General features: G+C 46.7%; 2 protein-coding genes across 13 annotated transcripts in view; one reads left to right on the forward strand and one right to left on the reverse strand.

Moving 5' to 3' along the window:
• DCLK2 (doublecortin like kinase 2) overlaps positions 1–18737 on the forward strand; it is a 142590-nt gene extending 123853 nt beyond the window's left edge. For 4 of the 9 annotated variants that reach the window (XM_045798854.2, XM_045798855.2, XM_045798856.2 and 1 more), the window contains 6 exons: positions 1900–2033; positions 2446–2523; positions 7729–7825; positions 8755–8835; positions 10026–10142; positions 15395–18737. In XM_045798854.2, coding sequence (XP_045654810.1) covers positions 1900–2033; positions 2446–2523; positions 7729–7825; positions 8755–8835; positions 10026–10142; positions 15395–15625 — 738 coding nt within the window. In that variant the 3' untranslated portion in view covers positions 15626–18737. Of the gene's footprint in view, positions 1–1899; positions 2034–2445; positions 2524–3633; positions 4746–7728; positions 7826–8754; positions 8836–10025; positions 15100–15394 lie in introns of those variants that run through there. The other 5 variants (XR_006779870.2, XR_015726505.1, XR_006779869.2 and 2 more) reach the window with 4 other exon arrangements.
• A 4419-nt stretch (positions 18738–23156) lies between these two features.
• LRBA (LPS responsive beige-like anchor protein) overlaps positions 23157–26661 on the reverse strand; it is a 791030-nt gene continuing 787525 nt past the window's right edge. For all 4 annotated transcript variants that reach the window (XM_087866503.1, XM_045798851.2, XM_045798849.2 and 1 more), the window contains one exon: positions 23157–24328. In XM_087866503.1, the coding sequence (XP_087722629.1) occupies positions 24238–24328 (91 nt within the window). In that variant the 3' untranslated portion in view covers positions 23157–24237. The remainder of the gene's footprint in view (positions 24329–26661) is intronic.

Consider the following 26661-nt stretch of genomic DNA (forward strand, 5'->3'; position numbering starts at 1 on the left):
CTGAAACTTGAAAGTCATCAAGATGTGTGCTGGGGATGTATACTTAGTACATAATGTGGAAGCAGTTACTAAAATACTAAGGTGAGAAACATTCTTCTTAAACTGATGAGGACATCGCAGGTAAGGAAGGCATTTCAGTGTCTTGCTTTTTAAATGCCTTACAGATCGGATGTCACTGACATGGGGAAGCCCTGAGGTTGTGATGCTTTTTCACGATGTCTGTACTATATAAATCACTCCCCCCATTAAGTATCAGACTAATGGAAGATGTTATTAACATGCTTATCTTGAAAAAACATAATTTTCTAAATTGTTCATCCTTTAGTAAGCAGTGGTTTGAGTGAGGGTCTGGTTCGGTTCATAGTAAAATATGAGGAAAAGCAAACTAAATAGAACAAAAATATAAAAGTAGAGAAAGACATTACAGATTAGATCTCTGCAGTTATTCTCTGAAATTCATCATTCTCAAAATGGATATCCAGGAGATGACTAGGTAAATACGTTAAAGTTTACGCAGTTAAATCTAAAAACCATCTATTTAGAATGTAACTTTCAGACTTTGATCCCATAAGGAAAGTTTGCTTATATGTAACATTAATTTTTCCTGATTATATAACCAATACATGTTCATTGTAAAGATTTTGGAAACTAGTGAAAAAGTATAAAGAAGAAAGCTAAAGTAATCTTCAGTGCTACCACCTAAAATAAACGGAAGGTTTTTGTGTATTATGCTTAGTATATAATTTTGAATGTTCTTTTTTTCTGTAATACAGTGAATATTTTCCATAGGATTAATACTTATTTGAAATGTGCTTATTAGTGACTGTATGGTATTTTATTATAGGAATGTACCATGATTTATGAAGTCATTGTCCTGTTCGCCATTTATGTTCCTTCCAGTTTTTTAAAAACATAAATTCTGAGATTGGTGGGCTTGTGTGTAACCTTTGGGTTCATCTCTATCCCCTTAGAGTTGGTTCTTAGAAGCAGATTTACTGGATCAAGGGTCATAAATAATTTTTAAGAAATTCACATGTTGCTGAAATGTTTTCTAGAAAGATTGCTTCTCATGTAACCAAAGCGCATTCACATCTTCACCAGCATAGTTAAACCGCTTCCAGTATGATACTTACATGACCTTATCAGCCAGTCCTTCCGGGAAAAGGAAGGAGCATTCATTGAACCCTGATCCAGGCTTGGTCTCTTCACACCAACGCCATGGGTCAGGGGCTACTCTCGTCTCTCACAGGTGAGGAAACATGTTCAGGGAGTGACTCACGAAGGTCACGCAACCAGGAAGCGGGGGGAGCGCTTGGTTATTCAGGTTCAGGCTGTCTGTCCCCAAAGTTTCTTTTCTTTCTAAACTTAACACAATTTTCCCCTGTGAAATATTTATATTCATCATCGACTGTCCAAAAAACAAGTCCAAATTTTATGTTCTAAACTAAAGGTGCGAGTGTTTTAGTGGACACTTTAATAAATACCATTTCTGAGACTGTCGAGTACCTCACACACCGTGAGCATGCAACAGCGGTCGGTTTCCTGCTTCTGAGTTTAGAGGCCTCTCAAGCCACATCGGGTAAGCCGCTGCCTACACCCCAGCTGTTGTGTCCGCATGCGCACATGGTCCTTATACTCCTAGATAAGGAGCCTTTTACAAAGATGGGAGATACAGTCTTTCAGATTTCATGCAATCATGCCAAATTTCTAAAGAAAAGACTTAGAGCTTTAAAGCATCAAAAATAAATCATGGTGTTATTATCACAGGGAGAGATTTTTTGTTTTTTTTTTTTTTAGTTGATGAATACATCTATCTGTGTCATTTCTACCTAATTCCAGGGGCGCATTTGGAATCATTGAGAAAAGGAACTACTGATTGTTGGCTGGTTTCTGTTCCAGGTGTGTGAATATCCTGACGGAACCAAGTCCTTGAAACTGGGAGACTTTGGGCTGGCCACTGTGGTGGAAGGCCCTTTATATACAGTCTGTGGCACACCGACATATGTGGCTCCAGAAATAATTGCTGAAACTGGGTAAGACTCCTGGTGGCTTTGGTTGGTACTTTCACTTTGGTGGAAAAAGGTATGTGCTGCTCCAGCTGCGATTTCACGGGCCTCCTGGGAAGGCGGAGGGTGGGAGAGACTATTACCTGCATCATGACTTTGATCATGACTCTGTGCTTCTGTGTCCAAGAGCCATGGGCCTGGACTTTTGTCCTGAGGCCAGTCTTGGAAATACGGAGGTAGTCCCCAAGATTGTATTTGGGTTGGGAGAAAAGTAGATGCCTCTGTCCAAAGGGCAGTTAATTCCTCTACGTGAAATGAGCGCTTTGACACCGAGAAAACCCTTTTTCATAACAAACAAAGGCAAGTCCTCCAGTAACGTGGAGGGTCCTTGGGGGTAATATCTTTATTTTTTCCCCCTCCACCCATTCTGTTTTCCCAGCTATGGCCTGAAGGTGGACATTTGGGCAGCAGGCGTGATCACATACATACTTCTCTGTGGATTCCCACCATTCCGAAGGTCAGTGGCTCTTTGAGTAACAGTATTTGAATTGTGAACTCTCTCCCTTTGATCAGCAGACAAAGATCATCCTGGCGATCAGTCAATAAAAATGTCAGTTAAAAATTCTATAAGCATACCTTTCACTTTTTATCTTAATTTACAACCTATTAATGGATATTCTTTGACCACACTTTTGATGTGAGGCCAAGGCCTTTGCTTCGTGTATGGTCCTCTGAGTTTCTTATGGTTATTCTTCTGTAAAACACACCCATTGTCCAATGTCTACAATTTCCATTCTCAGTCTTTTTCAAGGGTGGTAAGAGTTAAAGATGCTTGTGAAGCAATCTGATCCTTCTAGGTAAACAAACCTTTTTCTTGTTCTTAATAGTCATTTCTCCTACTTAATTTGACAGCAGGTCTTTTTTTTTTTTTTTTAAACAACTCACTTTCCAAAGCGTTCAACTTAGTTCTCATAGATTCATAGAAACAGTGAATTCTTTCTTTTAAAATTAATTTCATCTGTTTACATAGTATTTAATGCAGTAGAATTTCAAATACTTTCAGCATAAATAGGCTTGGGAACAAACAGACCTACTTTTGGTAATCGCATAGCTCACCTGGGTGGGGGAGGGAAGTGGGAGTGGCCACACGTCAGGGTGTGTGATAGGTGGCCCAGGGCACACTCAGTACCCCAGCAGTGTGTACATGAGGGGAGCGCAGGGCTTTGGCCGCAGCGCCTCTTTTGGTCTGTTCCATCTCCCTCTTTGGAGCAGATGAATGCCTTGGATGTAGAAGTTCATTTAATGATGCCAAGTATGATTTTCTTCTGAGTTTTCTTGAGCTCTCCTCATTTTCATCCTTCTTTTTGTTCATTTTGCAACTACTTTTGAGTAGCCGTTGTGTGCCAGGCACTATTCTAAGCATTGGGAATCAAATGGCAAACAATACATGTTCTCTGATGTCGTATTTATGGTATGGTATTAGGTCAGTAAGTTCAATAGGTTTAATTCACCGCCCCTCCCCCAACATTTTATTATAAAGCTTTCAAACCTACAGAAAAGTTGGAAGGTGTATCTTTTGTAAATGATCAGTTTTCAATTGAGTTGAACAGTTTTTTTTTTTTTACAGTAAACACAAGAGTGACACAGAGATGTCAGTCTCTACTTTTGAGAGCCTTGTGGTGTAAAGATATCCATCACCAGAATACTGATCAAGAAGAATAAACTAAAATCATGAAGACATGCTTCTTTGAGGGCTGGAAATCACAAAGGTTAAATGCAAGATGGAGTGTTTAAGTGGGACTTTGTCCTTGTGGCTGGGGTTGGGTTTCTGCAGGTGGGAAGCTTTTTCGGCCTGGCCGTCAACATCACGGTCTTCCATCAGGGCCACTGCCTAGCTGGATTACACGAACTGTAGGATTGCTGCACTTCAGCAGTCAGCTTTTGCAGACTACCAGACTACTCCAGAAGTTAGAGCTGTCAGTCAGTTCTGTGGTTTGATTGAGCAGTTCTTCTGGTCTGGGCCGGCTAATTGGGACTTGGTGGTTCATCACTCACATGCCTGGTAGTTGGCTCAGTGTCAGCGGGAACCACAGATAAAGACTCGGTCAGGTGCCTTTCAGCATTCGTTGGGTTAGCCTCGGTTTCACATGATGGTGGCTTATAGGATCCCCAGAAGCGGCCAGAGAGAGGGCAAGCTCCTTTGCCCACCACCTTTCTAAGTCTCTGCTTGACTCACCTTTGTTGATTGATGTCCCACTGACCAAATGAAGTCAAATACCTGAGCCTAGAGTAAATGGGAGAGAAGATTAACCAGGTCTGTTCATGGAGTGGAGTAACTTGTGGCCATTTTACATTTACAGTTCCATTGGGTTCTGGCTGGTTTGGGTGATGGCCTGTTTGAGGAACTAGTCAAGTGCAAGGGATAGTGTGTTTGGACGGCACATAATCATGGGGCCAATTATAGCAGAGTTTCCCTCCTAGGTTAACCCAAGTTGAGATCAGTTGGGAAAGGTTATCAGGGATCAGTTTAGAGGAATGTGTGCTCACAACTCCCTCTAGCGTTTCCACGTGCCAGGGCAGTCTGCGGGCTTTTTATTTGGTTTTGCTTTTTACTCTTTAACAAAAGCGAGACTGAGATTGAACAGTACGTATCTCTTGTGACTTTTTGCTCAGTGGACAGCAGCTTTTTTGTGGGAACTGGAGGTGAGTCTGGCTAATCAAAGCAGTCAAGCTGCATGATGGAAGCTGCTGACTTATATTCAGAAGCTGGTCCTACAACCACAAGGTTAGTTATGGTGAAGGAGTCTGTCCATGGTCCCAGTGACATAAAGTGATATTTCCATGACTGTACTGATAATTTTGTTTTTCTGAAACATACACTCATTCCCCCCATAAATGAAATGCTTGAACATCATTTGAGAGAGAGCTTACAACATTTAAAGTTGCCTCCTAAGACCTTAAACAATTTGCCATTGAAAAGAGGGAGTGTGCTCAGACTCCTGTTGTTTTAGGATTTAAAGGTGCCCGGAAGCATCTCAGCGGTGTTGTGGAGTGTGAATGTGTTAGTAAGTCCAGTGTAGATTTACTCGGAGTGGCTTTTACTCTGTGACTGTTTAGAAGGAGAAATTAGCTTTCTGTTCTTCTCGCAAGGGGTGGCCTGAAACTCTCCAAGCGCTTGCATTTCTCGGCATGGACCCTAAAAACATGCCGTCTGATTGCTGAGACTCTATAGGCTGGTGTTTGTTGACTCAGACTATTTTGCCAAGAACCTAAATGACTTGCTGCAGATACACTTCCAACTTTTTAGCTGTTTATTAACAAAATGAAACCCATATATATTAACAAAATATAAGCTATTTGGCATTCCAGAAAACAAAAGGAAGATGAGTAATAGGGATGGCTAACAGGAACAGTTCTGGAAATGGGTGATTTTTAACATCTTTTTCTAACATGGTCTCCTGGGGTCCCTCCAGTCTCCTAAAGATGTCTGTAAAATCTCATTGTGTTCTTATTTGCCTCCTTCACTCATTTTGAAGGAGAGTTGAACTGAGTTCAGTCAGTAGGGAAATAACGGTGAAAAAGAAAACATTTAGACACTTAGAAAGAAAGAGTCTGTGCACCCTCATAGGCAAGCACTTTCCAGGACAGCCCTGGGGACCTGTTGCCTCGCCTGGTTGCCTGGCCTGACTTCTGCTCAGTGTGCCTCTTGACCCAGACTGCATGGGCTAGCAGAGGTCGATTCAGCTGGGCCTGGTGAGATGCCACGGATATTCACAGAGCTCACAGGCTGCAGGCATACCTCGGCGATGTTGCCAGTGCAGTCCCAGGACCCCGCAATAGAGCACATACCACAGTAAAGCAAGTCCAGGGAATTTTCTGGTTTCCCAGTGCATATAAAGGTTATGTTTACACTGTACTATAGTCTGTTAAATAGTACGCAATAGCATTAAGTCTAAAAAAAAAAGGTACATACCTTAATTTAGAAATGCTTTATTAAAAAAAAAAAAACAGGGTGCGTGGCTGGCTCAGTAGGTAGAGATTGTGACTCTTGATCTCAGGGTCGTGAGTTCAAGCCCCACGCTGGGCGTGGAGCCTACTTAAAAAATAATAATAATGATAATAAATACTTTGTTCTAAAGAATGCTAACCACGATTTGAGCTTTAGCAAGTTGTCGTCAACGATCACAGATCACCATAACTAATAGAATAAAAATGAAAGTGTGAAGTATTGTGAGAATTACCAGAATGTGACACAGAGACACGAAATGAGCAAATGCTGTCGGAAAGTGGTACCGATAGACTTGCTCAGAGCAGGGTTGCCACAAACCCTTGCTGTGTAAAAAATACAGTATCTGCAAAGTGCAATAAAGTGAAGCACAAATAAAATGAGGTTTGCCTATACTCTGTTCATTGAACAGGAATGGGTTCGTCACATCATCAGACGGCCCCAGAATTTGTCTGTAGGCACTGCCCTAAATGACTTATTTCCTTGGACACCACAGTTGCTTACTCTGAGAGGGCCGTTAGCATGACTGGGCTATGTGGAGAAGGCCGGGGAGGGTCCTGTGTGAGGACGCTGAGCAACAGGCCGCAGGGGTCCTGCTGGGAACTCACAAGAGAAAGGTTGCACACTTGCCAGCGGAGACTGGACGTCCACTCCTGGATTTTGATCTTGACCCTAACAGCCCATCCTGAGTTCTCCAGTAAGGCTGGGTAATGGCCAAAAAAGCTACTGACTTTGTTTTCACTCAGGCTGTTGATTCACCCACCGAGTGAGGGGGGCATGGGGTGGCTCCACGGCTCTGTTTTCTGGGAGGCTGGGGACATCCAGCATCCTGAATTTTTTTCCCGGCAGTGTTTGCACATTTCCATGCTCCTTCCATCGAAAGTCAAGTCCTCACTGATTCCTTAGGCACCAGCTGCGTGTGCAAGAACACCTGTGGGGGTGGCACACTTAGGCCCAGCATGAGGACGGGTGCCCACCTGGAGGCAGCCGCAAGGTCCGCGCACCTCAGCCTGTGCCATTCCTGTTGCCGTTCTCGGATGGGCTCTTTGTTTCAGGTGGAGCTTCATTGAATGTCAAGTTCCAGCTAATGATGTCGTGCATGTTGTATCCAGATTCTGGACTCCTTATGCCTTTTTCATCTCTTAGCTGTTTCACTAATCTTGGCTGTTTTATTGGAAAAGTGGAGAGAGGAAGGGCAAGGAGATCTGACTCAGATTTGCTGCTTCTCCACTCTGATTGCCACGAGAGATTAAGTGAGGGCAGATGCTGACGTGGTTTTTTCTGAAATGAGAATTGACATTATTTGTGGATTCCATTTTTGTCTTGAGTCCTTTTTTTATTTGGCAAAATATATACGACATAAAATTTGCCATTCTAACCATTTTTAAATGTACAGTTTTAGTGGCATTGAGTACATTCACAGTGTTGTGGAACCATCACCACCATCCATCTCCAAAATTACTTTGTCTTCCCAAGCTGAAACTGTACCCACTAAACACATTCCTTGAGTCTTGCGTCCTCTCTCTCCCTGATACCTAGGCCTATGGAAATGTTCTTTAGCTCATTGTTTAAAAGGAAAAATAACAAGTGCAACTGAGATATGAAATGCCCAAGCCGAAGAGACTGGACTCCTCACCCCACTCTTCCTGTGAGCATTTTGTTGAAAAACTGTATGATGACTTTGGTTTTTCTTCCATTTCTATGTCACTGACCTAGTGAGAACAATCTCCAGGAGGATCTCTTCGACCAGATCTTGGCAGGGAAGCTGGAGTTTCCAGCCCCCTACTGGGATAACATCACGGACTCAGCAAAGGTACCCATCTGGGTTTGTTCCTGTGGGTTGCCTTCTGTCGAGGGGCCCTCATCTGTCTCGTGGGGCTGTTGAAGCTCTTGGTAGTAAGTTCCAGGTCTGTCTTGACCTTTAGTGTGTGTTTCTTCTTTGAGTTCATTCCACAGTATAGTCTCTGAAACTTTAAGTTTTTTAAAAAAATTTTAAAAATTAACATATTGGTCTTACCTAATACCCAGTGCTCATTACAACACATACCCCCCCATGTCCATCACCCAGTTACCCCAACCCTCCAACCCCCCCGCCAACAACCCTCCAACCCCCCCGCCAACAACCCTCAGTTTGTTTCCTGAGATTAAACGTCTCTTGTGGTTTGTCTCTTTCTCTGGTTTCATCTTGTTTCATTTTTTCCTCTCTTCCCCTATGATCCTCTGCCTTGTTTCTTAAATTCCACATATCAGTGAGATCATGTGATAATTGTCTTGAAGCTCTTAAGCAGATTCTGAAGGCTGGACTGGCTGTCTTCCCAGTTTGCCCCTGCCACCCTCCTGTGTTCCTCTAAGCCCTAAACATTCGTTCTTTCATTTATTTAAGAAATATGTATTGGACACCCATCAGAGTGTGGGAATGAGACATACCGACTTGCCAAAAGGAACAGTACTGCAGGTTTTACACTGTGGAATGATGATAATAACCAGAACTCTGAGGAGAGAACATCTTGGTTTAATGTCGACCCTGGAGAGCACTTCTCTCTCGTGCTGCTGCCGCCGCGAGACATCCGTGTGTGTGGAATGGCCTGGTAGGCCGCAGGCGTGTGGGTGATAATAGCTGTGACGTGGAAATGGCTGAGCAGCTGCGTTGGCTGGTTCTTTGACGTATGTGGTGCAAACTCAGATCTCCGTGTGTATGCTGGAATTCCCCACCTCGTCTCCTCTGTGCTCTTCTTTTTCCAGGAATTAATCAGTCAGATGCTTCAGGTGAACGTCGAAGCTCGGTGTACTGCGGGAGAAATCCTGAGCCACCCCTGGGTGTCAGTAAGTACCCACATTCTCAGGGAAGGCACATCCGTACGTTGGGTAGCCCTCAGCATGCTTCCTCACCGTGGCTTTTGTGCATGCAGAGCTCTGCATCCAAGTCCCATGGCCGACGGACTGGCTGTTTTCTCTCATGAGCCAGTAGCGTGCAGATAGCTCTCTGCGAGAAAGCAGTTGGCATGAGGATCTCGGAGTATTTGCTCCTGCTCTGCGAGTGACCTGGGCAAGTCACTGGCCCTCTCTGGCCCTCGTCTTCCTCATCTACAAAGTGAAAGAGTTGGTCGGGATGCTCTCTTAGGAGCCTTTCACCTTTTGCCTTCTGCGCTTCTGGAGTTTGGGAGTTTTCAGGATTTGTCCAGGGATGAGCGTGTTTCAGACCCTGATCCCTATGTCTTTATGGCGCATGGTCACAGGAGAGTCACGGGAGACCTCCTGCTATGGGTAGGGAGGCTGACACAGTCCCTGTCTGGAGCCAGCTGGAGGGGTTTTGATGTCGACCAGAGTTCTTTTGGGGTTGGTGGTGCCTCAGGGTTTAGGGTAAATGTGATCCATTAAATGGTGCTGGTGGGAGAGTTTGCATTTCCCTTACTCCCAGAGGCTCCGAAAGTGAGGTTAATGTATGTAGCCAAGGGCTTTTGCTAGCCTGTTGGGGAGGGTGTCTCCCTGGTCCTCTCCACCATCTCTGTGGTCCCACACATCCTGACGTCGGGCATGAGCCTCCCTGGATCCTGCCAGGTGACTTGGGTCTTAGCCCAAGTAGCTGAGATGCCACATTTCTTTATGAGCAATAAAGACTAACAAGTAACTGAATTCTTGATTAAAATAATAAACTTCATTAATTTTGATGTTTCCACGGGAGGGATCTGTACTAAATTCTGTGGGATTTATGTCTTACGGGGAGAGTCTCAGAAGCCCTAAAAGAGTGTCCTCCTTTGTGCTCTTGGAGACTGGCGCTCTCTCCTCAGCTTAGTCTAGGCTTAAGGAACAGAGCAAATGGCCTGGGGTCTTTCTGAGGACAGAGGACTGCTACACAACAGTAATTATTTTTAAAAGGTCATTGTTCCCCTACCCCTGTGATAAAGATGGGCCCTTTCAGGAAGAGATGGTGGGGTGGGGGTGACTATTAAAGAAAACAAAATTTAGGTGTGAGAATCAGAAATCATGGTATTTGATTCTTTTCTTTCCTGTAGGATGATGCCTCCCAGGAGAATAATATGCAAGCTGAAGTAACAGGTAAACTCAAACAGCACTTTAATAACGCGCTCCCCAAACAGAACAGCACCACCACCGGGGTCTCGGTTATCATGGTAAGTGGAAGTCAGCAGTGTCTGGCCTGACTGCTCAGCCAGCATTGACTCTTTAGAAGTGAACAGCCAAGGGCTTTCCCTCACATGGAAGTTGGCACCTTCCATGTTCCTCTTTTCGCTTCAAGATTGGCTTGGCACACGGAGTGCCCCCATCTGGCTGACTCTTGGGCCTGGAGTTCTGGCGGGGGTGGGGGCGGGGGGGGGGTGGTTGTGCAGGACCAGCCAGGCCAGTCGGATGGGCCCGGGCACCGAGGAGCCCCTGGCTTCTCCTCCCGGGCTCGGCACCCTCCCTGGTAGCTGCTTCTGCTCTCATCTCTGTGGCTCAGGAGGAGAGGGGTTCCCAAGCCCGGGTGGGTTTACAGTCTGAGGAAGTAACTCCCTGCCTATTCGAGGCTTCACAAACAATGTGAGGTAGGAATTATTCTTTGGGACCTGGGAAAAGTAACCACTAAAGTTAAACAAATTCCTTTTAGAAGTCAGTGTTTTGTGGCTTTTAAAAGTACAGAACAATGTAAAAAAAAAAGTATTAATTTTTTCAGGGTTAGATTTTATGAGACGTCAGTAACAGCGATACCCATATTTTTTCAGACCTTCCTTCTTTCAGAATGTTTTTAATGCAGTTTATCTAAATCCATAAACACAACAAATCAAATATGGCATTAAAGTAAGGGAAGTAACAGTAAGGTACATTTAGTAAAAGGGAAAATAAAATCAGAATAAAATTGAGCCGGAAGTGCAGTCAGCTTGCTGAACCAGGCCTGAGCCCTTGCTGAAGTCGGGCCTTAGAGCTGGCTGGGAGCATCTCCTCTCCTGTTGGGGCACCGGGGCACCGAGCCACCAGTGTTGGGGGCCGTGAGCTCTGTTCTGCCCGTGCCACTCACAGGATCAGGGCCAGAGTGTCAGCTGGGGTGGCTTCGCACTCAGACTTTCTAAGGAGACAGGTGCCTGAGTTGGTAGCAGCTTGGCCACCCCTGACAAGCTTGGGTCTTAGTGGTACCCCGGGCCAGCTGGGCGCCTGACAGCCAGTGATGGGCCCTCACCGTAGTTGCAGCTTTCTAACTCAGGAGAAGCCTCTCACCCTGTGGAAAGGTTCAACTTGTGCTCTACCTGACTAGAAGGAAAGCAGTTGCTTACTCTCTGGCACATTGTAGTCTAGGAACCTTTGCTTAAGAAGATTCCGGGTCCAGACAGAAGCTGGAGGGACCCCCCCCCCCCGCCATGCTGTGAAGAGAGAACACTGGGGGAGGTTTTGTTGACATTCCACCCTTCAGCACCACGCGTGGTCTGTCGTTCTCCTTTCACCCCCCGGGAGGCTGCCCTCTGGATGTCCTTGTAACTCCCTTATTCCTCCCCTGCAAGGAAGTGTGCTCTCTCCCCGCTTCCCTCCCCCAGACAGAGCCTGAGCTTGCAGAATGGGTCTCTTGACATGTTGCAGGACATTGGCGTGCTCTGTGCCGAAGTGATGAGAAGGCCTCTTGAGTTGTGGTTTTCTAGCATTTTAGCAGCGTTCTGCTGAAAGCCCCGAGAAAGTCAGAGTTGTCACAGAATTAAGCTTAAACACTTAGAAAAGAACCATCTTGATTGACTCAACAGCATGAGAACATTTTCAGGAGGTTGCCCTGTAAGAGCGAGCGAGCACTGATGGGTGGGATGGATGGCCAGTTACAGACCGGCCGCATGCACTGTAAGGCAGCTTCTGTGAAATGTAGAAAGAAATGAAACATTAAAAATTGGTACCCTTGACACATAATGAAACCCCTTAAGAAGAGTGTTTTTTAGAATCAAAATTTAATAACTATGTTAATTAAGCTTCATAGTCTCCCAGAGGAAGGACCTTTACAGGACTGTGCCCGGGCTTAGGAGAGTTTTACCATCATTGCCTGGGTCATCGATGGGCTTGGGGCCCACGCAGGAGTCACGGTCCAAGGCCTATGGCCCCACCAAGGCTCTGGAACGATCCAGCCCTTTCCCTTATGGCCCAAAATAGGCTCCGTTCTGGATCATGACAGTTAGAGCCTCTCAGAACCTGTATCTTAGGGTTTACAAGTGGTATTTTTCCACTTGCTGATGAAGGAAACCAATAGTCACATTTCAAACCCCTGAGCTTTAACTGGATGGTTGTGTGAAGGAACGACCGTCTCTCATATTTGTAATTCCAGTGGTGACTGTGTGTTCTCATGTGTGTTCAGTTGTCATTTTGAGCATGTTGGCAGGGTCCCGTCTAACCTCATGTTCCCTACACAACTCTGCAGGTTGTTAGCTCTGAGGAACTGCTGAGTGGCATTATCACATTCAGTACCTACAGGAGAAATCAGTAAAGCTTGTCTCTGGAGGTACCAATTCTCAATGGCCAAAAAGCTGGCCTGTGAATTTGGGGCTCATTCCCAAAAGCAGTGGCAAGAAGGCCCCCATGGGGATGTCATGCTAATCCTCACCCAAGTGAGGACCTGGCCTGGGGCATGGTTGTGTGGGGGCAGCTTGCGATGCTTCGTGTTGTCCTCCTCCTCCTCTTCACCACTACTCTGTGTCTGTGTGTCCTGCCCTTAGGAACAGTTTTCCATGTTTTTTATATTCAAAGTAAAGAACCACAAAGGACTCTCCCTGGTATTCATACGTTCTCATAAGGAGCGTAGGTGAGGCTGACCTGGTTTCCTACAGAGACAAATAGTCGTGGAAGTAGGGTATCCGTGCCTGGGGGGTCGAATCCTCAGGTGACTGCTGTGTAGCTGCCAGTCGGAGCCGTCCTGTCTGCCGTCACTCCCCGGGTTCTCGCGCCCTCGCGCCCCAACCCCAAGTCCGTGCCTGAGGCGCCCGGGAGAAACTGGTAGGACAGGCATGTGAATTACAGCGGAAAAAGTAAAGTTGATGCTATTGTCTGCGTTTGATTTGACAGTTTGATTTGACAGTGTGAGAGACACTTCAGAGTTTCACTGTGTACCCAGTTGAGACTGTGGGGAATCCTGAAGCAGAATTCTGGTACTCACCATGCTGTGCTTAATCAGAGCAACTTCTAATTCGCAGCCCCTCTTAAATCTGCATGCTTGTCTCAGACCTCTGACACCAGTGTCCAGCCCTCAGCTTCTCAGCGGTGCGGGTCTCCTGTACCTACTGACAGCCTTTCCAGCCAGCAAAACATGCCCTTGGAAAACTTGAAAACTTCCCAGCTTGCCGCGTTGCCTGCCGTCCCAGATCAGGAGCTGGCGGGTGCAGAGAGGAGGACCCCAGGAGTTCTCCTGCTCGGGGCTAGTTTTCACTTGGTGACAAAAAAGCATCTTTTTGTGAACAACATAGGACAAGTACCTCTGCGAAGGCTTTTGTTCTCTTTCTTCAGCTACATTTCCGAAGATGCATTTTTATCCGTTAGACAGGTGTGGAGCCTTTGGGATAAGAGAAGAGAGTTCTATTGGGTGAGGTTTTGGCTTAAGACAGGCCCGTGGTTTTGAATAGCACTTGGGTTTTCTTTGACTTGTCCGTAGTACCCTAAAGGACAGTGCCTTTGCAGGGCAGGCTCCAGGTTTTTCCCAGGGGGCTCATCCCAGCCTCGAGGACGGGACGAGGCCATCTTGTGGCAGAAGAGGGAGTTTCTAAAGAAACCTCGTTCACGCCGCAGCTGGTAGCCAACTTGAGAAAGGATGAATTCACATGGAGTGCTCTCCCCGCTCAGGGGGATGATGTTTCTTTCAGGGGGAAATTTGGGAATGATTTGGGCCTAATTTAAGATAGACAAAACTGTTTCAGTCGTGTTGCTTCTGTTTGAAGTAAGTCTAGTTTCTGTCCCCGCTTCTCTCCCCCCTTCTCCTGCCTGTCCCGCTGCCTGCATTGCTTCCCTCTGACTAGGTCCAAGGCAATGGTATGTACTAACCGCACTGCGATGCTTTGCTCTGCCGCACACATACATGGTCTCTTGACAGGAAGAGAAAAGGAGAAATAACTGGAGAATTGTTTCCTTCGACCCAGGAGGGAGGTTGTGGTAGAAAAAGAAGTGAATGCTGCCTCTCCCCATGTTCAGCGCCTCCTCTCCTATGAGGAGCTTGCAAGCTTATTAAAGAGCAATGCTAAGTTTCTGATTTGGCTTTTCCACAGTGACCTACCCTCCAGGTAATTGAAATTGTCCTCGGAAAGTACTGACTGTTCAGCTTGAGCTCGGAAGGGCCTGTGGAGAACGCCTGCTTCACAGCTGATACCGAGTGCCCTCAAGGCAGCCACGCAAGCCCCTCGTAGAAGGCCCTGTTGTTTATTCCTGTCTCCTCCAGACCTTGTAGAATACTGGAAGAATCTGTATTACCTTTCCCCTCCGGGTAGTTAGATGACAAAACACCTTCTGATCATTGTGCCTTTTTAGCTAAAGGTGCCTGAGACCTGAGAGCGCCTTTGGAAACCCAGTGAGATGACAGCAGGCTGGGCTTCACTGCAGAAGCAAGCAGTGCTCAAACTAAGGCAAAGGAAGACTTAAGTCTCACCTCTGAGTCTGAGGTCAGAAAAGCAAGGCGATTTCTTCATGTTTGTGGCCGTTTCTGTGCTCCTTGAGGAGTTGAGCAGATTAGAAACTTCGGGCATGGGGCCCCTGGCTGGCTCCGCCGTGGCGCGTGTGGCGACTCTTGATCGCAGGGTTGTGAGTTCAGGCCCCACGTTGGGCCTGGAGCTTACTTTTAAAAAAAACAAGACAAAACAAAACATGGAGGTGTAACAAGATAAAACTGCCCAGGAAGAGAAGAAGAGCAGATCAGGTGATCATGGAGGATCTAAAAATGGGTAATGGCGCACTATCAGATGGCGGGCTTTTAGAGATGATACGGCCACTTGGGTTGTAAGGGGATTACTTATTTATATGACATGAGAGTCACTCTTCAGCCTGTGAGGAAAAACTTGCCTTAGAAAAGCTAACTGTCAGAGCCTTAGCATTCTCGTAGGGCTTGCTTATTGTCCCAGGATTCTTCTGGGCATGAGATCTGGGCATGGGAAGAAGCACTCAGAACTCAGGCCAGTTCAGAGCCAGACAAGGATCGCCTCAGGCTGCCATCCAGGGCCGCCTGACGCTGAATGAGGAGCCGAGGCCAAGCGTGGCCAACTGCCCGGGGAGGGGTGTCCTCAGCCACGGCTCTTCCCTTGGGCTTCTGTTAGAAGAGAAGCTCGATGTTATTTCTCCTCTTCTGTTTCCGAGTCCTGTGCATGCTCTCGTGCGCTCCTGTCGTGGCCGCTCTGACCCAAGCCTAGGCCGGGCTAATGTGTTGTCTCCACTGCTCTCTCCTCAGAACACGGCTCTAGATAAGGAGGGGCAGATCTTCTGCAGCAAGCACTGTCAGGACAGCAGCCGACCTGGGATGGAGCTGACCTCTCCAGTCCCTCCCTCAGCCTCAGCCGAGGAGCCCCCTGTGTCCGCGCCGGCAGCAGCCCCGGCCCCTCCAGAATCTCCCACACCCCCTGGTACCCCTGCTGCCTCGGGCTGTGATCGGGCAGGGACCTGGCGCCGCCACCGTGACTGAGCCCCAGGCAGATGGGCTGGAGCCCCCGCGCCGCTGGAAAGCCCCTCTTCTGCTCGGGCCTGCCGCGCAGTCCCCTTACTGAAGAGCCTTTCTCCGCTGCCTGCCGTCGGGAAGGTTGCTGGCACCCCCGAGGGCCGCCAGGAGCTCTGTGCCAGGGCTTTGCTTCTTTTCATACTCTGGGCTCTGCCCTCTGGTTCTTGGAGGGCCCTGTGCAGTGGTAGCCTTGGTGACACATATTCAAAGTGGCTCATTTTAAATTACGTGTTTTCGGTTCAGTGGACATTGTACAGTGTCACCAGAAGAATGTGCAACTTTTATCTGGGATTTAATGCATTTTTATAGAAACACTTTGGACGAATCAAGATCTCTCCCTTATTTAAGTAAACTTGGAGTGTTCCTTTTTTTCTCACGAGGAACTTAGAACTGCATTTGTCCCTTTGTGGGTGTCCTATGAGACGTGACGCAGTACCTCCCTCAGCGGATGGGGTTTGGAGGGCTGGCTTTCTGATGGGGAAGTGAGCACCCAAGAGGCCAGTCTGGTCATCAGACACTAATTCCAGACTTTGAGAAGTGCTTTTGGGTGCCTGGGGAAGCAGCCCACCATAGAGCTTGGGGTGCCGGGCTTACCTAAGACGACACTGGATACTGATTTGTACACAGATTCCAGGGGAATGTCACTCTGTCCCCTAGACATGGTGTGTTCTCTCCCCAACTCTTCCCACATATGTATCAGGAAATGCTAACGAAGTTGTCCTTTGGGCTTTTTCGTGAGAGGCTTGGCGCATGCAGCATCACCCGGGCCAAGGTGGCTCCTTCTCAGCAAGCCGGCTTCTAGCAGAGCAGGATAAACCAGGCATCTGAGCAGCCACCAGACTCTATTTCATCATCTGCTTGTCATCCGGAGCTGGCCGGAAACAACTGGGGAAACATGGGCCGAAGCACAGTCAGGACTGGGGCAGGAAGGTGCTCCGCAAACATCCTCGGTTATTAACCTTCTGGAAGGCTGCTGGCAGTTTTTCCGTTTTTCCCCACTACCCTGCCCTTTTTAATAATTGTACATAATTGGTAGATTTGTTTTACCCGCTCATCTTCTAAACTGGTGGGCCCTGTAGTTCATTCTCATTGTTAGACTTTTGCCTCTTACAAGTGTACCCAACCTGCAATAAACCCTTCTTGAGAACAAAGTGATGGGGGTGGGCAAAGGATTGTGTGGTGCTGTTTTGCAGGGCACGTGTGATCAAAGCACGCTTCCGTGCCCCAGGTTCCCGCAGGTGTATCTGTGTCTCTTTATGAAGTTTCGGGTGAGGAGGGGGAAGAGAGAATGATGCTTGGGAAGAGCATGTGAAAGTGCATCTTGGTCAAAGTGTATTTGGTAACAGGTGCAGAAACCCACAGCAAGAGCTCAGGAATAGATAGGGAAGAGTAACATACAGCAGAGGAATCCCGTGGAACCAACGGCAGGAAGGTCAGGCTATATAGGAAATAGGGAGTCAGGGCAGCTTTTCCCCTGTGTCTTATCCCTGTCTCTGACTCAGACGCTGTGCTGTCTCCTGTCTGCTGCTTTGGGTGCATTTGGGCTCTTGGTTTCTGTTCTCTTCTAACGCCTGCTCGCCTGCAGCCCTGGTGTAGCCTGGTCCCGCTTCTGTCCCCGGCTTCTCAAGGCTGCTTCCCGAGGCCGACCTTGAGACCATCTCCTTCAGCTCCAGATCTCTTCCTTCACACTGCTGAGGGAATGAGACCCGTCTGCCTGGCCCCAGCCACGCGATGATTTCTCCCTGGGCTGGTGCTGGCTCATGATTTGATCCGGAGGCCGGTTACAAAACGCAGATGGGCTTCCCGGGCCCCCGGCTGCGGCATGTACGGGCCTCAGGAGGAGGGCAGTTTCCAAAAAGCCGTGATGTACAGGTCTAGACCCTTCTGCACGTCTCTGTCCTCACTGAGGAGTTAAAGAGCAAGCCTTTCACGGCTTCCAGTGGAAATATTTTTGTTACTGGTGCAGGAAGAGCTCGTGTCAAGGGAAGAGGAGAACACGGAAGTAGGGATGGAGCATGGCCTCTGGGAGGGATCAGAGTCTGAAACCTGAGCTCCTCCCTGGGACTGAGGTCCAAAGGCATTTGCTAACAACTTAAGAACGGAATTGCCGGACAGCGCTGTGTCGGCTGATAAGACCAAGGAGCATCTTCTGTCCAGCACGTGCTCCCACCCTCTGCGCCCCCCTCACGTGGCCTGGGACATGGTGGGGGAGGATGGCCTGGAGACAGGAAGTGGCATAAGTAGGTGTGGCAGCACAGCCTAGCAGTCCTTCTGGGGTTCTCTTAATCCCACAGACACCTCGAGTGATGTGTGCTGGTAAAGGAGCAAACCAGACAGTTTGGTGGCATTACCCAAGTCACGGGGTTGGCAGGAGACAGAGTCACCATGCAGTTTTAGGTTCTTCATCTCCAAAGTGGTGCTCTTTGGAAGGTGCCCTGTCGGGGGTGGGGGGAGGGGATGCAAATCAAGGCCCGGATGTGAGTGGTCATCTCAGTAATGATCCTTAATAAAGGCTCTGACTCTACAGGCAAGTTGCTCATTTGGCCATGTGTTTAGAAAACATTCTTCTGTTCTCAGAATCCAGATTAAATACAGGTATGTAACTGCTGGTTCCTCCGCTCCTGCACGGTGAGAGTGGCAGGTCCTTGTTGGATGTTCATTCTCTTACTCCAGCAGGGGATCTAACCTTTGAAGAAACTGACCTTTGAAGGGATAGAAAAAGGGGAGTGGCGGCCTGCTGAAACCGTCCTGGGGTGCCTGCCGGGCTCAGCGCCTGGGCCACGGGTCAGGGCGGGTGTCTCTCTTTTTTCAGAAAGCTTGCTGTGATATGGAAATACATGGAATATATGGATTGAAACCATTTGGCAGAACTCCCCCGAATATTTTCATGGATATGACTGTGAAATGTGAATTTGAAAACAGGATCGTTCAGCACAGACCACATGGAAAGAAAGGGTGCTGACCTATGGTGTTGTGGGGAAAGACTTCTAGAGCAGCATGCCACCCCCTGGAAATGCGGTGTCATCCGCTGAAGGTGGCATTGTCTGGTGGCACATTAAAAAGGAATGGGTGAAATTAATTTTGTAGTATATCTGATTTAACCCAATGTCTCTACAGTATTGAACATGCAACCAATGTAAGCAAAATCTTGGAGATTTTTTTTTTTTTTTTTTTATCCTTGAAATCTGGTGTGTATTGACATTTCCAGCACATCTTGGTTGGCGATCGGCACGTGGTGAGTGCTCGGGAGCCCACGCAGCTATGCCGGCCACACCGGCCACTGCAGCTCTAAAGACAAGCCACCTCTCGGTCTTTGTTCCTCTTCTTTTTTTGTTTTGTTTGTGCATATGATGTGGATGACGATGTAGAAAGAATGCTTACCTAGGCTTTAAACAGGACGGCTGATTTAACATGACTCAGCAGGTTAGAACACCGGTCCGGACCCGCAGCATGAAATCAGGGTGAGGCGCTGAAGTTCTGCTCCTGGCCTCGAGCGGCCGCGCGTGGGACAGACCGGGGTGAGCAGTGCAGCGGTCAGCGTCCAGGGGGCGCCGCACAGCTGCCTACCCGTCGGCGTGGTCTGAAACTGCGCGTCTGAAACTGCGCCGTGACCAGTGCGAGCGGGCCCTGGGCCTGGAAGCCGAGCCCTCCTGCAGCTGCAGGTCTGTTCGGAAGGCGTCGAGGTGTGTGGCGCGCACGAGGCAGTGGTCACCCGAGGGACGGCAGCCAGAGGGTGCGGGCTTCGAAGCCTGGGCAGCCAGGGACTAGGGGGCAGCACCGTAAGGCACGAGGGGAAACGAGACGCACGTCCGCTAGATGTCTCTAGCTGTATAAAAGCGTGTTCCATAGCCGCGGGTGTAGACTCATTGTACTTAACTGTGGATGGTGGTCCGAGGTTAGGTAGGAGGCACGAAGGGTCAGATGTGACTCTAATCAAAGGGCAGCCCAGTGACAGAATTAGCTGCTTTCTGAAGGAGTGACAGCCTAGTCCTTGGAAATGCTTAGCTGCTAAAGAATAAGCCCCGCCGAAGTTTACAGTTTACAGAGTACTTCCTCCTGTGTCACTGAGCCTTTCCACGTCCGAGAAAGAGAGAGAGAGAGAGAGAGAGAGAGAGGTGTGAATGTCCGCACTCCGTAAGTGAGGAAACTCGGATCAGAAGCTCATCCTGACGTGCTGGAGCCGGGACTTGCTGCTCCCGGTTCCCAGGGAGGCTAGGCTGGCCTTACGGCTGGGCTGTCCTCTAGGCGGTCAGACATGCTTTAGATGGGACGTCTGTGTCCCAGGCAGAGGTGGGATGGGATGGCGGAGACACCTGGCAAAGTGGTAGAAAAGTGGGGATTGAGGAGGCCTGAGGTCACAGGGGCGGCGGGGAAGTTCTGTTAGACGAGGGGAGTGGTTTCTCCAGAAGGAAGTCGGTGTGTGCGTCTTAGCTTAGTCTTGGCCAGTGGATTTGAAGGGGGCCCCCCTATGATAAAGCCTACGGCCTTGAACTCAGTCAGCTGTGGGAAGGTGCCCTCACTGGACAGCTGAGGGGAAGGAAAGGGTGCAGCTTGTACACAGCCGGCCCTTCGCTTCTGCCCCACCCTTTCCCAGACAAAACCCTGTCATTTGGGGCAGTGTGGTCAAGATGGTTTCAACCCGGTGGGCTGAGTGTGGTGAGTTGTGAGGGTTGGGCACCTGTCTGTGCAGAGGATGAAGTCGGGTCTGGGGAATGTCCTTCAAGTTGTCCAAGTTCAAAGCTGCAAAGCAGCCAGTTGCTTCCTGCCAGGTATGAGGAAATAACAGCCTGCCTAGCTCCCCCCACCCTCAACTTTGGTTTTGGCAAGGAAAAATATACCTGAACTTGAGACAGGAAAGTAATTCACTGCATGTTTCTGGCATAGCACTGCTGAGGTCTCAGAATTCATAGGAACGTTTGTGCATTGCCTTCGTCCTTTGCTGGAGAGCCTGGCTGTCTCCAGAAGACAGCTTGCCTAAAGACCAAACCATGCTCAGTTTCATTGGAACAATGTGATATCCCTTGGTTTGAGCAATCTGCATTTTTGGTTCATAGCAGGGAGGGCTGGGAGTGATGTGTCAGTGTCATCAATAGTAGGCTTGGGTTTTTAAATAGTGATCTTATGACGTTGGGAGACCCAAAAAGTGCATCACGGACTCAACTCTTCAAATCTATTTATAGATTTGATTCAGATGAAAATATAAAAGGTGTTTCCCCCACATATCTGAGAGGAAATAGACAAAAGAAAATTTAACGAATATTTTTTGTACTTTGTTAATGATTTGCTATTTTACAGTGTTTTCCTTCCGTTTTACAGTGTAGGAAGTTTTTAAACTTCCCAGCTTGCTTCTGCTACAAAAAAGGGGAGTAGTGAGGCTGGTTGCTCTCCTAGTTGAAGTAGAAAACACTCTTTCCCCAGCAGTGGGGCAGAAAGAGCCAAGGACAGGCACTGGCATAGTTGCTGATAGGCACGGTGTGTGCAGGTTTTGAGATTCACGGCACGTCCTCCTTGTTTGTTTGTGAACACGCTTTGGCCTAATATGAGGTCATATGATGAGATGAAGCTGGGGGCTGGCTGCTACCCCATGACGTGTAATGCACCCGGGAACTGGCCGAGCTTCCCCAGCAAGCTCAGTGGTAGGATCCTTCATCCCATGTGGATGCAGAAGGAATCTGCGTCGTTGGTGTGCTATGTTCTTTCCCAGTGATGGCGGGTGGGCAGGACAGTGCAGTAGGAAGGACCAGACCAGGCCCATGATTTGTATGGCCAGGAGCTCTTGAAATCCTGTCCAGTAAAAACCTCTCTCTCCCCTAAATTCCTGTCTTGGTAGCTATGTCCCGTTATTTTAATTCAATTCTCTTTGCCAAAGAAAAGGGTGCGAAGTGGAAGTGCTGTCTGGCTGTATGGGGGATTCCTGGCCATCTCCGGCAGACGTGACCCTCACCGGCTTGCTACCCCACTGGCCATCTGACAGCAAGGGTGTGTGTGGGTGGGTGGGTGGGTGGGTGTGGGTGTGTGTGTGGTTGTCAGGCCGCTGGCCCTTGGGCTCTGCTCCGCTGTTGGAGCTGAATGGCAAAGGGCAGCCCCAGGTTCCAAGCTCCCTCACGTCCTACACGCAGCTTCTTGGTGTTCCTGTGCGGGTCACTGTGAATCTTCTTGTCCTGTAGGCTGATCAGTAGAAGTAAATGTTTCAGCGGGCAAAATCGTTCCTTTTGATTGAATTAACGTGTTAGAATATTTATTTATGGCTGTTTGGTGTACTCTGGGGAGTGAGATTCTCGTCTGAGAGGGAATCATCCATCAGTGTGTGTCAGGGTGCTTGTCAAATTTTCATGCCCTGTATTCACTCAGCCCGCCTGCTTTCTCCCAGAGATCCAGTGTGCTGTTTCTTAAGTTACAGATCCTCAAGGACTTGACTGGTGGCGTTTCAGTAAGAATCAATACTATCAGGGAGGAAAATCTGAATTTCTTGAGGCAGCGCATTTTAAAACCAGCCGTAAATTACCGTATGGAAAGGGAACACAGCACACTTTCAACCACGGCCATTTAGTGAGTGTGCTGCCAGCCACGCTTCCCGTCTGCATAGCTCATCCAGTTTCATCCCAGACCACCTCAACTTTGACTTTTTCCCTTCATTGGTTTAAATTTATTTGAAGTAATTTTTTTTAAGTAGCTAACATTGGTTAAAATAAGTGAATGTTGAATAAATCCTAACAAATATGGTAAACAGATTCTGTCTTAGCCCTTGTGTTGACACCAGCTATATTTGTTTTATGAGTAAAGGAATATGTAAGTAATACATACGTAAGTAATGTGTATTATGTTTTTGTTAATTTGCCACGGTTGTGAGTTTTAAAACCAATAAAGGCAGTGGAGGCACCAATTTTCTTCTTAGGCTCCAAGAGGAAGTTGCTGTATTCACTTTGCTTTAAGCTTGTAGAAATGGGGTAGCTGAAGTATCAGATGCTTGGCAGAGGATGTAGGTATTCCAAATTTTCTTCTACCATTTTCCCTAAAGTTTCCAAAGTGAGGATGTTTAATTAATTTACCAGTAACTTGGGTTTTTCTTTGATCTAAAATGTATATTCTCACATCTATTTTTTTCTTTCTTAATGGTTTATAGAACAGTGGTGGATTTTAGCTATAGGTCTAGTGTTCTCCTCAGTGTAAGTAAGTCTTGATAAGAGGGAGGTGTCTGGCCACGGTCCATGTTCCTATTTTCAAGAGAGTCTCTTATTGATTATTGTTCAAAATCTGGGACTAAACCAGAGTTTGACATTTTCTTTGCAAATAATTGTTTAACCAATGTTTTAAATTAGCAGTGAAAAGATATTTTGAAAAATTCAATTACAAATGCCATTTTAATATTTTTTTCGGTCAAACTGAGTTGCTCCATTCCAAATCTTTGCTTTTAGAGAAGAGCTGAACGTTGGAAAATAGGAGGGGACCCCTTTAGGTAAGTTACGAGAGAGAGAGAGATGCTGATTTCAACTCGATGTTCACAACTTAACAAAAAATTTATTTATGCAATACAGACCTTTTCTCAAATAGTTTTCACAGATTTCCACACAGCAATCTACTAGAAAAGTAGAATTATACAACACCAAAATAACATGTTTCTTAGTACAAACTGCTACTCAAAGGAAGGTGAAGATATTTAGTAACAAAGAGAAGGTCAGATGGGTGTTGCTTCCTACACCACCTCTTCGTAGCCTCTGTTCTCAGACTGGAGTGGGGGAGGGGAGCCTGGCTGATGGCTCTGCCTCAGTGCCCGGGCACAGTCAAACCTCAGGGGTGAGCTTTGGTACTTGCATTTACTTTAAAAGAAAAACAAACGTTGTGAGCCCACGAGACTTGCCATCATTTCATTTTGGTGTGCTATGAAGACAACGTATCAGGAAAACATTGTAAATAAAACATTGTAACTACCTCACACTTCCATAACATTAGATCCTTTATGTTACCCACACACTAAAATAAATGAACCTCCCCCGAACCGTAATTTTCTAGGTCTAAAGCATGCTTGAACAATAATATTGATAGAAATAATTCGAGATGTTTTAAATTACATTTACCATAATTTAAACATTACTATTTAATTTAAATCCCAGAAATTCCAGTGCTGAAGAAGCACGATTGCTTGGAAAAATACAGGACCCAGAGTACAGCATAAAATTCCCTATCCCAGTATTATAACCCATTTCCCTATTGTTAAAATCATGTATTTCTCAAGATTACAGATAAAGGGAAGTGGTTTTTCATAATATAGCTAGAATATGTGGGTTTACTTGCTCCACTGTATGTTTCCATAATTGGTGAAAATAGACTTCTCATTATGACTAAAAATATAGATTTTTTAAACTACAGAACCCAGCAGCCAATTTTCTGCTTTGCTATTCCCCCCAAAAAAGTCAAGCAAAGTCTACAAAAATAGCAATTAACTTTAAAAAATATTTTGCTTCTTAGAGCAAATTTAAGTTACATTCAGATGTGATAACGATTTCTAAGAGAAAGATGCTCCCAATTACCACCCCCCCCACACCGAGGCTGGGGGCCAGGCTGCCGCGCAGCTGTCACCATCAGTAGCGGGTTTGGTATTCGTGATGCCACCGGTTAAAGTCGTTGTAAAACAGCACAATGCTTCCTGAGGCCATGCCAGAAATGATGCACCTGGGAGAAGCAGAGAGAAGGAGGGGTTTACAAACTTCTCTGTTTCCTAGGGCTCTGTTCCTAAAGAAAGAACTGCCTTCCCCAAATCTACAAGGCAAATCTAGAAGACGGCAGTGAAACCTAACAATCTGTGAGGACTGTGGTACGTTTTCTGAGGATTGGGGCACAACACTGAGCAAGCTCAGAATGCCACCTCCCATACGCCACAGCACGGCTTGCCTTCTTACTGAACGCGAGCTGGTGTGTGCAGGATGAGTCACTAACAAACACCTGTTAGACCTGATCACTTCGGGGGGGGGGGGCGCTGGACTGGTGAGCCCTAGCTTTTATATGAAATTGAAGTCTAGTCGACATGCAAGGACACGTTAGTTTCAGATATACAACATAGTGATTCCGCAACGCTGCACATTACCCTGTACTCACAAGCGTAGCTCCCGTCTGTCACCATGCGATGCCAGCACCATACCACTGTCTCTGGTCCCTATGCTGTACCTTTCCCCTGTCTTTTCTATGAGGTATCAGAAGCAAACTCAAAGTACTTGCTGGTGGAGGAAGCGGCACACAATTAAGTGACGGAGATCTCTCTGGCAGGGACAGAATCAAGGAAGAGTAAGAAAGCAGAGTGCTGCCTGTGACTTGGGCCGAGCTCTGCTCTGCCGAAGATGTGGACGGGGGCCTAGTCCTCATAAGACTGTGAACTCACTGAAATGATCACTGAAGACAGGAGCTGCCGCTGCGTGCTCCCCTGGCCCTGAGAAGGTGGTGCAGGGAAAACCTGCAGAGCAGTGAGATGAACAGTTTAGGGGAGCTTATGACCATAGACTTTCCTCTGAGTGGTCTGGTAGGGCCAGTCCTTGTAAGTCATTTTCAATATCCTTCCTACTACCTCCTATCAAAAGTAGGAGCTAAAATGTGCCACTACCAAAAAAACCAACCAAACAAAAGGCAGTAATGAGGAAATGACAGACAAAAAAAGCTCTAAGACACATAGAAAACAAATAGTAAAATGGCAAAAGTCTTATCAGTAATTGCTTTAACTGTGAAGGTGTTGAACTCTCCAATCAAGAGACACTGGTACAGTGGATAAAAAACATGATCAAACTATATGCTGTCTACGAGATGGTTGCTTTAGATCCAAAGACACAAACAGGTTGAAAGTGACAGGATGGAAGAAGATATTCCATGCAAATAGTAATGAGAGAGCTGGAGTGGTGTACTAATGTCAAAGTGAGCTTTAAGTCAACATCTGTTATGAGACAAAGGACATTATCGATTAAATGGTCAGTTTATCAAGAAGATATAGCAATTACAGGCATACCTGTTGGTTCTAGACCACTGCAATACAGTGAATCAGATGAATTTTTGGTTTCCTGGTGCATGTGAAAGTTACGTTTACATTTACACTGTAGTCTAGTGAGTGTGCAATAGCATGTCTAAAAAATGTACATACCTTAATTAAAATTACTTTATTGCTAAAAACTGCTAAGCATCATCTGAGCTTTCTGCAAGTTGTAATCACAGATCACCGTAACAAACAGAATGAAAAAGTTTGAAATACTGTGAGAATTATCAATGTGACAGACACACAAGCAAATGTTGTTGGAAAAATGGCAGACTTGCTCAACACAGGGTTGCCACAAAACTTCAGTTTGTAAAAATAGTATCCGCAAAGCACAATAAAATGAAGTGTGCCGTACAAACATAGGTGCACCAAATATCAGAGCCCCGGCAAGATACATGGAGCCCAAACTGACAGAATGGAAGAGAAAAATAAACAGTTCTACAATAATAGTTGCAGACTTCAGTACTTTCAAATAATGGGTAGAACAACCAGAAGGAAATAGAGGACCTAAACAATACTAAAAACCAAGTGGACTGGGGCATCTGGGTGGCTCAGTTGGTTAGGCGTCTGACTTTGGGTCAGGTCATGATCCCAGGGTTTCTGGACTGAGCCCTGCATCAGGCTCCCTGCTCAGCAGAAGAGACATTTTTCTCAAGTGCGCATGGAGCATTTTCCAGAATAAAGCATGTTGGGCCACCACACTAGGCTTAATACATTTAAAAATCATACAAAGTATCTTTTCTGATCATAATAGAACTAGACATCAATAACAGAAGGAAAACTGGAAAATTCACAAAAATATAGAAATTAAGCAACCAATGAGTCACAGAAATCTGAATAGAAATTAGAAAATAACTGAGACAAATGAAAACACAACAAATCAAAACAATGCAATGCTGAGGGCAGTTTATAATGGTAAATACATTAAAAACAAAGATCTCAGTAAACTAATTCTACACCTTGAACTAGAAAAAGAGCAAACTAAACTCAA

This window comes from Ursus americanus, chromosome 13 (genome assembly GCF_024610735.1).
Source record: "Ursus americanus isolate L20-20 chromosome 13, mUrsAme1.1.p, whole genome shotgun sequence".
Lineage (NCBI taxonomy): Eukaryota > Metazoa > Chordata > Mammalia > Carnivora > Ursidae > Ursus > Ursus americanus.